The sequence below is a fragment of the Miscanthus floridulus genome, chromosome 4 (genome assembly GCF_019320115.1).
Source record: "Miscanthus floridulus cultivar M001 chromosome 4, ASM1932011v1, whole genome shotgun sequence".
In the NCBI taxonomy this organism is placed as follows: Eukaryota; Viridiplantae; Streptophyta; class Magnoliopsida; order Poales; family Poaceae; genus Miscanthus; species Miscanthus floridulus.
Window position 1 is genome coordinate 85,372,756 of NC_089583.1, and position 11,336 is coordinate 85,384,091.

Genomic DNA, 11,336 nt, shown 5'->3' on the forward strand with positions numbered 1-11,336 from the left:
AAGAAGCCACATGGGACTTGGAGGATTATATGCGCGAGGAGTATCTAGAGCTCCTTGAATCTAGTGAGTCATTTTTAGCACGGTTCCATTCTTATTTTGATAGTAGTTCCGCTGTGATGAATTCGAGGACGAATTCCCTAAAGGAGGGGAGAATGTAATACCCCAAGAATGAATGTCATAAATATGATTTTATTATGGGTCAAGTGTTTTTTAGCAAAGGTTGACGGGAATCAAGGAGAGACCAAAAATTTGACTTTTTGATCCGTTGGTCGGATAGATGAATGGAGACTATCAATGCATAGAGCACGTCGAATACTTATCGATTGACTGCTCATTCGCTTTAATTGGACTGTGAATGGTGGAGTTATGTTAATTCTTAGTTTTAAGAAGAAGAAAATAATAAAAAAAGAAATTTAAAAAACTCACGTACCTGATAGGGTGAAGTCTGTCCTTTCTCCCTGCCCGACGTTTCTGCCTGCCCATGTTCTCGGCCATCCAAAAAAAGAGAAGAGGGAGAAGGGAGAGCAAGGGAGGTTCTTGGGTTTGCCATCGTCGTCGTCCGCCGCCGCCGCCGTCGTAGGCTAGGGCGCTGTTCTTTCTTGGACTGCTGGTTAGACATCATCTCCTCTCCTCGTTTTTGCCCTCAAATTTCTCGTTCTCTTGCTGTTCATGATGGATGCACATTGTTCGCCGTAGATCAGATCGGTGAGATGGTCATAGCGGTGTAGAGCGTCGTGAGGTGGAGAAGAGAAAGGAGGAAAGGAGTGGATCACCGAGAACTTGTTGTAGTGTTCTCTGTGGTTGACCTAGGTGAGATGCCAAATCCTAATCCCCTTTTTTGGAGCATGTTTCATGGATTTAATCATCTAATTGGAAAGGGTTTAGTTGGAGTAATTCCTGAAATTGGTCTCATTCATGTTCTGAATTTCCGTAAGACTAAGCAGTTTCAGTTCATCGTTGTTTTAGGGCATCTTAATGGCCTTAATAAATTTAATCACTATGAACAAAGTTGTAGAGGACTTCAATATCTTTTTTTGGACACCAGGAGCACCCTCATAGCCTCTGTAGTTTTGGAGATATGTTTTTTCTAAGAAGGCTGCTTTGCAGTGGCGAGAATCTGGATAGTTTTTTATTTATCTAATTTTTGGCTCTATTAATGGATGGAACATATTTTCTAAATGAAAGTTGTAGAGTTTTTCTTAAACTTTCCTAAATGTTACAGAACATGTCTTTTGGATGAGTATCATCAGTTATGAATTTTATAAGATTACTGTCCTGTTTTGACCGTCAGAAAATTCAGTTATGTTAAGAGGATGTTTATGCTATTTTGGAGGTCTCTTATGTCAAATCTTATTATTCCAAAGTTGTAGATAATGGAGTTTTCTATCATCTGCTAGACTTTGGGAATTTTTGAATGTATGGTTATTTGTCTATGACAAAGAGAAGGGGCTGTGCTGCTGTCATGATCGGTAGCTAGTCGGTAGATGCTTAAATGGCGGGTTTGGGACGTTCTACTGTGCTATTTGTTGTTTGAACTTGTTGGTACGATGATGTTGGTACTGAGGTTGGCTTGTGATCAGGTGGTTTGCCTTCGGAGTGTGCCTAGCTCTTTCTCTTGATCGTCGGTGAAGGCAAGTAAACGTGGCACTGTGGTCCACATGCTTTGGATTTGTTGTTTGAATTGTCTCCACTAAATTTACAGTATCTCACACTAGCCATATAATCTTAAATTTGAAATATGTTGTCATATCTTGTAGTATTACTTTTGAATTATGATGTGCATGAAGTACATACATTGCAACATTTGCATTTGCACTTTTTTCCATTGATATGCATTTGAAGAAACCGTAGCAGAATTGGTGCGGCAAGTATCGGTACAGCAACGCACTGTTGATGAGCAATGTGGTTGCAGCAACGCACATTGATGAGCATTGTGGTTGCAGCCCTCACTTCCACTTCTTGGGATGTGTGGGTAGAAGTGAAGTCATACATTGCATTGCTCTTGGAAGTTATATTTATATTACTATGAAGCAGTTGATGTCTCTATTATTATGCTATTTAAACCTGATGATTAATTGAAGCATGATTTGAATAACTTGGTCGAAGCAGTTTGCTTGCTGAGGTTTTCCATAAACCTCAGGCTTGTTTCCCCATCTCAGGTACATGAGCTTCAATGATGCTTGGCGGGATGGGAGTAGCTAGCACGAGTGCACACTTGTTGGCCTATAGGTGAAACAAACACATTTGGTACAACATATTAGTTGGATGTCGAAGGGTTTTTTTTACATTATATTAAACACCTTAGTTTTGCTAGTTATCTTTGAAGATACCTTTGTTTATGTCATCGTAGAAGACTTGATTTAATGTTCAACTTAGATGACGTTTGTTGCTTCCGCGTTCTCTGATGAGGTGTTCTTGTTATATTGTAGTGTGGTAATACCCCAGAAGGAAATTTATGTTGTTGTTTCTTCTAGGGTGTTATAGTCACCAGCATCGAGAAGAGGGCGGCGGCGGATGCCCAACCTAGCACCAGGAGGAGGAGACACCGAGGAGAGATAGCAAAAAGTGAGGATGGAGATGCAACACCCGATCTACTTTTGAAATATCCAGATGCAACACTTACAACATATGTCTAAAGGCAGATGAAACACTTGAAACATGCATCTAAAACACTTACAAAAACACCTGAAAACACTTGAAAACCCATTGTAAAACATACGCAGCATCCTGATAAAACACTTGCAACATATGTGTGAAACATATGCAACATCTAAATAAACACACTTGCAACATATGTCTAGAAAAAGAGATGAAACATTGAGAACAGAAGTGTGCAAAATACGTGTACAACCATTATAGCATTGCAACATCCCAATCTAATTTTCCAACATCCACATGCGTTTTCACCCTATCGTTCTTCTTCCAGGATGACGTAGAGCAGAGGGGGGGGGGGTCTGGCCAGCTGGCGGCCGGGGACGATGGCATGGCCTAGCAGCGATCAACTGCGCCTGGCCACACATGGCAGCTGGAAAGAACCACCATCTCGGCAAGGTCGGAGAGGATGCCCACGAGGAGCGATGGGAATGGCAGCGCGGCGGCGGGGAGCGGCGTGCGCGGCGGGGAATCGGTGTGGGCCGGGTTGAGGAGCAGGTGCAGCAAGCAGCAGCAGGCAGCGGCTGCGTTTCTCGTCTGGAGGAAGGAGAAGAGGAGCTGGTTTGGGCACGCGTGTAAGAGAGGGAGAGAGAGGGAATAAGTGTGGTGGCGGGTTGGGCTGCTGGCCATTTCGCCCAGGCAGAGGGAGCGAGCGCGGAGCGATCCATCCTGGACGGATGGACGTCCGCTTTGTAGCATTACCATTCTTATATATACTTGGGCTCATATGATCCACTCAAGTTCTTATCGTCTAGATAGCTGAAAATTTTAATTATTTTGTCAAAATAATTTGACAATTTGTGTCCTGATCCCTACAAAATAATTCTAATAATATCTAAAAGTGGTAAGGAAAAACCTAAAAATTAGCGTGGAAGCATATTTTGTGTGTACATGGTTTCCATGAAAGTTTTCAAATGACTTCATAACGCGGGGGGGGGGGGGGGGGGGGGGGGGGGTATCAGTTTTGAACTTAAGGCTGATAACTATGTTTACTCAACATATACTTCAGATATACTTCAGAAAATCAACAGTAAGGTTGTAAAATATGGAAGACCTTCCTGCTTCATAATTCAATTATACATCTTGATTTGGTGGAGGAGCCTTGAATTTGTCTCAGCAATATGATATGAGAAAAGCAGAGTAAATATTTGAGGATTACAACTGCCATTAGGAAGAACAGACTTTTATGAAGTCATCTTTACTATAAAATCATCACATATAAAGACTTGTCTCATGTCATGAAATTGATCAAATGTAACTGATCACATATAAAAGCATTTTTTTTAAATGAATTAAGCAGGAGACCTGCCGATTATTAAAAAGAAGAAGCCCAGACTGGGTAATACAACAAAGCAACAGTGCAACATCAACAAACCCAAGCCGACAAGTGAACTATGATGAAACCAATAAAAACATTTTTAAGTATGCAAGTATATATATAACCAGAATTGACTTTTAATAGCAGTGCCAGCACACCATGCTCATGCTATCCAACTTCATTGTTTCTTGGGTATAAACTGTAAATCACTGTTCTTGTATATAAGGAGGAAGCACCCCTTTGAGGAAATAGCTGAGCAATATGAGTCCTCTCTCGGGTTGGAAAGATGGAACCATGTGCCCAGCGGCCCTCACAGTAATAAATGTGAAGCCTCCTGCATACTGTTGAACATAGCCTCCCACCTGTAGCCATATCAGTAAAGTTATTTACCTAGCAAGTAGAAACCTTATGGAAAGATGTCACGAATATGCATAGTTAACTTATTACCTCCATTTTTGCTGTCCATGGACGCCACGGTGTTGTGACTGAGACGTTCAGCTCTTGGATCGAGTATCTTGTGGCGGTGAGCGGGCATATGGCATCAAAATCGCCACTAAAAATTTGTTGATGCAACAATTCTTATGTCAACAACCAGTGCCTCATTAAATCTTGATAATTTAGAGGCGTGAAAAGGATTTACCTAAACAACCATACAGGCAGCCCATGCTTGATTAGCCACTGGAGGGTCGGCACCATAGATTCTGGCGCATCTTTCCAATCTAGGTCTCTACTCACACAAACGAAAGTCGCATCAGAGAAAATAGCCAACATCTCAAAGAGTATGAATGAACCGTATTATAATAGCTCATTATAGTAAGCTAGCAATCTTACGAGCAGCCACCCCATTCTGTCTTTCTAGCATGAAAAGCCTCTTGCACCACAGGATCATTGAGGTAGGTCACGGTAGGATAGGAGTCACATGGATTGTACCCTGGTAGCTGCATGCATAGGTACGGAGATTAATTTGACTGCTTTAGAAAGTTATCAGTACATGTAGAGTACAAATAGCGAGAACATGAGATTGTAAATTTCTCTCTTACATAGCTGCTGGAATGATACGATCCATCAGGTTCATCGATGCAAATGGGAGCGTATATGTTGTAGGGATCAATGGGTCCAAAATCGTACCACCCATAGAACTCTGAGCATAGTTTATTATCTGAAGAGTTAAAACTGCAGTGGTTGGTAATGTTGGCCCAGGCCTCATCGGATAACACCCCATGATTCCATAGGTACTCAAATCGTCCCTTCTGGTTTTTATAGTCATCCAGATATGGATTGCCAACCTGAAACGAACAAGACAAGAAATTACTCATAAAAAAGGTTAGCTTTCCTAGTTTGTATGCTACGACCAATACAAGACGGAATAATGCGTACCAAGATGCCTTGAAGGTTGACGATTGTTCTGTTGTTGTACAAGTTGTGACTAAGGATGGTGGCAGCTAGTTGTGGCACATAGTGACCAGCATAGCTCTCACCAGAAATATAGAAGGCACGGGTCTTGTACTCAGGGAACCTCTCAAGCCAATTGACAAGGAAGATGTACGCATCCTCGGCGGTCCTTGAGTCCCCACTCTCTTCGTAGTCAGATGATGTGTTGGAGTAAGAAAATCCGACACCAGCAGGCGACTCCAGAAAGATCACGTTAGCCTCTGTAATTTTCATGAGTTGAGTTTATTTGTGTATACAGTGTATAAATTTCAATGGGAAGATGCTTAAGCTATTGTTACAGTGTACCTTTGTTCCAGGCATACTTGTTTAGTCTAAGTGTTGTATTATCAAAGTTTACGCGGAACGGGCCCAGCTCTAGCATTGCTCCGATAAACGACGAACATCCAGGCCCTGCACCATATCCATAATTCCATATGCATGTCAAAAATCAGGAAACAAGTAAGGTCAGAGAACCGTGGCAATATATATGGGATGCGAATTTCTTGCAAACCTCCGTTAAGCCACAGGAGGAGTGGCTTCGACGATGCATCCCGCGGTGCTTCCACGAAGTAGTAGAAGAGGGCGCGGCCGTGCTTCTCGTCGACGGTCACGTACCCGCTGTACTGGTCGAAGTCGACGTGTGGCTGCCCCGGCAGCGCCGTGATCTTGTCGGCCGCCTTCAGAGCGCTCTGGTCAGAGCCCAAGTAACCTGCCTGTGCCTGGAGGTAGTGGAGGCCGCTCTTGACTCTAACACCAGAATCGTGCACACTAGCCTTGCTACTCGCACTAGTTCTACCTTTTCGGGACAAGATGAATTTCTCAAGTTGAGCTTGCTGCGACGCATTAGCGTGCAACACAGCCACAGAGACGAGAAGCAAGAGCATAAGGTGAGTGAGGTAAGCATCGATCCTCATCTTATTAACGAGTAAAAAGATCATATTGTTCGATGTCATTTAACACATTGGAAATGGTTTCTGTATATATAGCCCCAGGAGCTTTGAACGCGCAACTCCAAAACAAGCAGTTTTGGATGCTTATGAGTATCTACTGGGTAACAGTTTCAGAGTGATTGTATAAGCCGGCTCTTGTTGCTATCGTCGTACACTTGTTCTGGCAAACTTTGGAACAGAGAGTTGATGCTAACATGCCTTCCGTTTAAGTTGTCTCTGTTTTTGGTCCTGCACTCAATAAGTTTTCAAATGAGTTAAATGCACCAGAGGTCCATAAACTTTTATGGGTGTTTTAATTAGGTCTATCAACTTTAAAAGTGGATTTCTAGGTCCATAAAATTTTAAAGTTGTTCACCAAGGTCTATACCCCTCCACATATGCATCATATGCTGACGTGCCGTGCAACATGTGCGTCCTTCCTCTTCTTTTTTCTCTCCTACTCAGTCTCTCGGACACATTTCATCAAGCAGGTCCTGGGCGACCTTGAGCTCGCACACGCCTTGATTCTCATGCCCGTCCAGCCACTTCAACTGCTTGTCTGCTTGTCGTCGACATCTGGGTGTAGGCTCATGATTGAATGCAGCAGCAGCAGTGTCGCGATGGCGTTGACGCGCAACGCCCAAGCGAGTGCGAGTTCCTCTGAAAATGCGCCAAAGTCATCCTTGCCGGCAGTCAGCATGCAGAACAAGTGGACAACGTTGGCCACGCCATGGCCGCCGAGCTCGACCTGGACGCGGCCTACACCCCCTGCGAGGTGGTGAACTACGCCATGAACAAGGTCAATATGATGGAGCGAACAATGTTGGAGTGCGCAGCGGAGGTGATCTCAGTGTTCAACAATAGCTACCGACTGAGCAAGGAAGTGTTCCTGGCTCAGCCAGAGCTCCAGTTCACTGTCTTCTCCTCCATCAATAATGCACGCGTCCCAGGCATGCAGTACATACCGACTAAGGTTAATGAAAACATGAAGATATTTTGTGGAACAGTAATTAATTTCATTAGTCCAAATCTGCTACGAGGTAGTATAGGAGTTATAACACACGACAGCAGTGCACGGCGTCCTCCGTTCTCTTATCGCCGTGCATGACATGACCTCACCACCTCTCATGAGCAGTGTTCTTGTTCGGCAGTCTGCGGTTGGCACTCGGCAGCCACCCTGAGTGGCTGCACACAGCACACCATGGCGCGCCACCTGGTGCCTGACTGTGCTGTACAACAACATGGCCTCCCTCAGCTGGTCAGCCCCCCTAGATGAAGATGTGTGGGGCAGAGGTCTCGTAGTACCGTGCTGCTCGCATCGCCGGACCTCACGGACTTCGACCGTGTCATGGTGGTCAGTGCACGGTTCCACACATGTGGTGGCCTCCCTCAAGCACGCCGTGCATCGGTGCATGGGTACACAGACGCCGACTCCATTCTCTACATGAGCACATCCTGTACGTATAGGTATATCCAAAGCCACAGTCCTCGGCGTGTATGCGTAGTATGGGCGGTGGCTGAGGAGCTAGCTTCTGGCCCGCTCGGGCATGCGCATCAACACCATCAGGACGAACGCCATCGCAATGCCACCACTATTGGCTACTCCGCTCGCTCGTGAGGCCGCACCCTAGGTGTCAATAATTAATGAGCAGCTGAAGCACGTGTCTAGTGGAAACGGGCACGAGGACTGAGGAAACAGAGGTGTACCGCAAGCTCTACGTCACTCAAGACATGCTTGATGAAATATGGAAGAGAGCTGAGGGAGAGAGAAAAAAGGGAGAGACATGAAAGAGAGGACAGCACACATGGCACGCCACATCAGCATAAGATGCATATGTGGAGGGGCAGCTACGGAGCTAGCGGTGGGGCTTAGGGGGGCTTCAAGCCCCCTACCGATCCTGCGCACGTGGAGCCCTTCTAAGTCATCTCTTAAAATTTTATGCATATATGTATTAGGTAGGAGGGGCTAAGGTTAAGAGAAGATAAAAAAGTCCTCTATTCTTTTGTTCAGCCCCTCCTAAATTTTTTTCTAGCTTCGTCACTGTGGAGGGATATGGACCTATAGTGTACAACTTTAAAAGTTTATGGACCTAGAATTCCACTTTTGTAGTTGATGGACCTAATCGAAACATCCATGTAAGTTTATGGACCTCTCGTGCATTTAACTATTTTCGAATCAATGTGCAGCTTGGTAGGGTGCCGCCAATTTTCGGATAGATATGCTAGCTATGAGTATTTGGTAGGTAACGATGGTTGCTCATTAAGCTTGGTGTTTCCATTGGTTTAATTATGTATGCTTTGAAATTTCAAATGATGTTTTGGAAGCTAACTATTGGCAAAACCTGCAAGAGGCGATAGATTGTATGTTTGCCTGCCAGCTGGCCGTATGAGGTGAGATTTGGCCATTTGGACATTTGCCATTTATACATACTTTTTATCCTCTATTGTCCATTTTTAAATAGTCTTAGCCATGGAACTGTTCACAAAATTATTTCTACAAGAAAATCACATTACTAAAAAGTGCCCGTCGTGAACAAATTACCTTTCACAGTTTTTTTTTCACAGTTGGCAACATAGTACTCTTGCAGCGGAGGCCATGGCGTGGGAATATTTGCCAAGGATCTATTTTGCCATATTTATTTTTGTTGGTTAGGAATATCATATGTAGTGAAAATGGAATTTTGTCATGCATGATTATTTTCCAAAATCATGTGATATATACACAAGGGAAATGGTCGAGGAGTGTTCCAAGAATCCCCATTGGATTAGTGAAATAGAAAGTGAAACCATGCTGAACTCCCTGTTGAAGAATGAGTCGGTGACTCATAAGTGGCTTGATTAAGGGAATGGAACCCACCAGAGCCATAGTGAAAGCCAGTCTTTGTAGTCATAGAGCAATTGACACTGCTTATGGACTTGAACCTGAGTAATATGTTCATGATCAGGATGAAGCTTAGATGAAACTAAGTAGAGGTCCAAACCAGAGGAAACCTTTCAAATCTTATTGAGCAAGTCTTGTGTCATCATGTCACATGGTTCCACATGCAAGCCATTCGTACCATAAAGGGTATTGCAATCTGAACACTATCTCCTACTCTACTAAGCTATACTCTAGGATTGCAACGAACACAGAATAACTCATGATAGTGTAACACCCCGGTGTTATGCCAGCATTTAGGCACTGCAAATCATGCATATTAGTGCATCATCAAGCATCCTAAGTATCCATGCCTAACTATCTAAATGATAACTAAAACCATGCTTCGAAACATATGAAACATGCTCGTGAAACATGAATGTTGCATACACTTGTTTAGAGTTGTTTTTGCCCTAATTATGCTTGCTAGGTTAGTAAAACATGTTTGGCTAGCATTGTAAATCATCTAGAATTATTTAGCACAATTTTTGGAGCAAAGTTTGTATTTAAATTATTGCCAAATTTTGCTTTAAAAATAATTCTTCAAAATTAGGATTTTGAATTAATATTGAGTTTAATTTGGTAATTAAAAATCTATTTGGAATTTGACTTTGGTCATAAAAGCAAAGTTGTAGAGGATTAAATTCTAAGCAACTTTTATTTTTGGGCCATTTTCAAAAGAAGTCATTTTCTTGCTCAAAAGGGTATTTGAAAACTGATATTTGAAAATTACTTAAAAATAGAAATTGAAAAATGGTTTCTCTTCTTTCACGGGCCGCCGCCTCACTTCTGGCCTGCCAACCGAAGTCAGGCCCAACGATTCCCGCGCGCCAGCGCCCTTCGCGTCGGCCCAGCCCAACTCGCGCGACGGCCCACCTCCGCGCCGCTCCCCTGCTCCCGCTCGCCGTTCGCCAGCGCGCGCCACGTCCCGACCAGCGCCAGAGCGCGCTTGCCGCGTGGCCGCCATGCGCCGGCGACGTACGCCATGCGGCAGCCACGGCCTGCCTCCGCCTCCACGCGCTCGCCTTCTTCTGCTGACCCCGCTGCGCACCCCACTCCACTCTCTCGCTCGCTCGGCAGCAGCGACAGCAGCAGCGCGCACCCGCCCTCGCCACCGCACGCCGCGCCTCGCCGGAGCCAGCTCGCCCGGCCGTCCTAGCTCGCCGTTGAACTCTCCATCTCGCCCGCAGCTCCGCCTCCTCCTCACGCACCCCGTGCTCGGGTCACTTCGCCGTGGTAAGCGTCCCTTCCACGGGAATCGCTCGTCGGGGCACGGCCGAGCTCGCCAGTGAGCTCCACTCCCGTGGACTCCCCCGCTCCTGCTTCCCTTCCTACCTTTCTTTCTCGCACACGAGCACCGCACTGCACCGTGGAGTCTCCCGGGCACCTCCTATCGCCCTACCATGGCCGGAGACGCTCCACCGGCGACGAACCGCACCGTTGCACCGCCATTGCCGCCGGCCAGCCTCGCTCCGGTGAACCTGACCCTCCCTATTCACCTCTATCCGACGCAGTTTGGCATGGGGAGCACGTTGGTGCCCTCCGTTTCACCGGGGAACCTCGCCGTCGGCGAGAGCGCGCCGGTCAGCGCCGCCCCTACTTTCGGTCTGACCGACAGGTGGGGCCGTTGACCCAGCGAGGGCCCACTCGTCAGTGCCCTGGCTCGGGTCTGGGTGCACAGCACCAGGTGCACCCAGCCTTTTTGTCGGCTGGTTTTGAAAAGGAATTAAGAAATGAATTTTCAGATTTCTGTTAAATACTTTGGAAAATGTTTGTGTACTCATTTTGGCTCCAAATTTGTTGAAACAAATTTTGCTAGGTTCCTTGTCACCAGATCTACATGATAAAAATATTGCATGTCATTTGTGAGATACTTTTCTGTAGAGCTTTAATTAATTCTTGATATTGATGATATCTTGAAAAATGGTTAATAAATCCTATAAGTATCAGAAAAATATGATTCCAAGTGTGTTATTCTTCTTGTGTAATGTACTTCCTAGGAAAAATATATGCCATGCATGTCTTGTAGAAAAATTATGAGGTGTAGTTCAAGTGCTTTTAATGGCTGATTTTTGTTATTTTTGCTAGA

The 11,336-nt window shown here is 45.0% G+C and overlaps 1 protein-coding gene across 1 annotated transcript; it reads right to left on the bottom strand.

Annotated features, from left to right (window-relative positions):
• Window positions 1-4,176: 4,176 nt before the first annotated feature.
• LOC136551941 (serine carboxypeptidase 1-like) lies at window positions 4,177-6,315 on the bottom strand. The gene is made up of 8 exons (XM_066543470.1): window positions 5,913-6,315; window positions 5,708-5,812; window positions 5,348-5,622; window positions 5,011-5,256; window positions 4,802-4,908; window positions 4,611-4,697; window positions 4,418-4,523; window positions 4,177-4,332 (listed from the first exon to the last, which is right to left on the bottom strand). The coding sequence occupies exons 1-8, from the start codon at window positions 6,313-6,315 to the stop codon at window positions 4,177-4,179; spliced, it is 1,485 nt and encodes a 494-aa protein (XP_066399567.1).
• Window positions 6,316-11,336: the final 5,021 nt, after the last annotated feature.

What these genes read in the sequence shown, in the direction of transcription:
- LOC136551941 (XM_066543470.1), bottom strand. Translation starts at nt 6,315, where the DNA reads ATGAGGATCGATGCTTACCTCACTCACCTTATGCTCTTGCTTCTCGTC. An exon ending in CCTCCTGTGGCTTAACGGAG is followed by an intron (nt 5,813 to 5,912) that starts GTTTGCAAGAAA and finishes GATATGGTGCAG; the next exon opens with GGCCTGGATGTTCGTCGTTT. An exon ending in CATGGACAGCAAAAATGGAG is followed by an intron (nt 4,333 to 4,417) that starts GTAATAAGTTAA and finishes ATATGGCTACAG; the next exon opens with GTGGGAGGCTATGTTCAACA.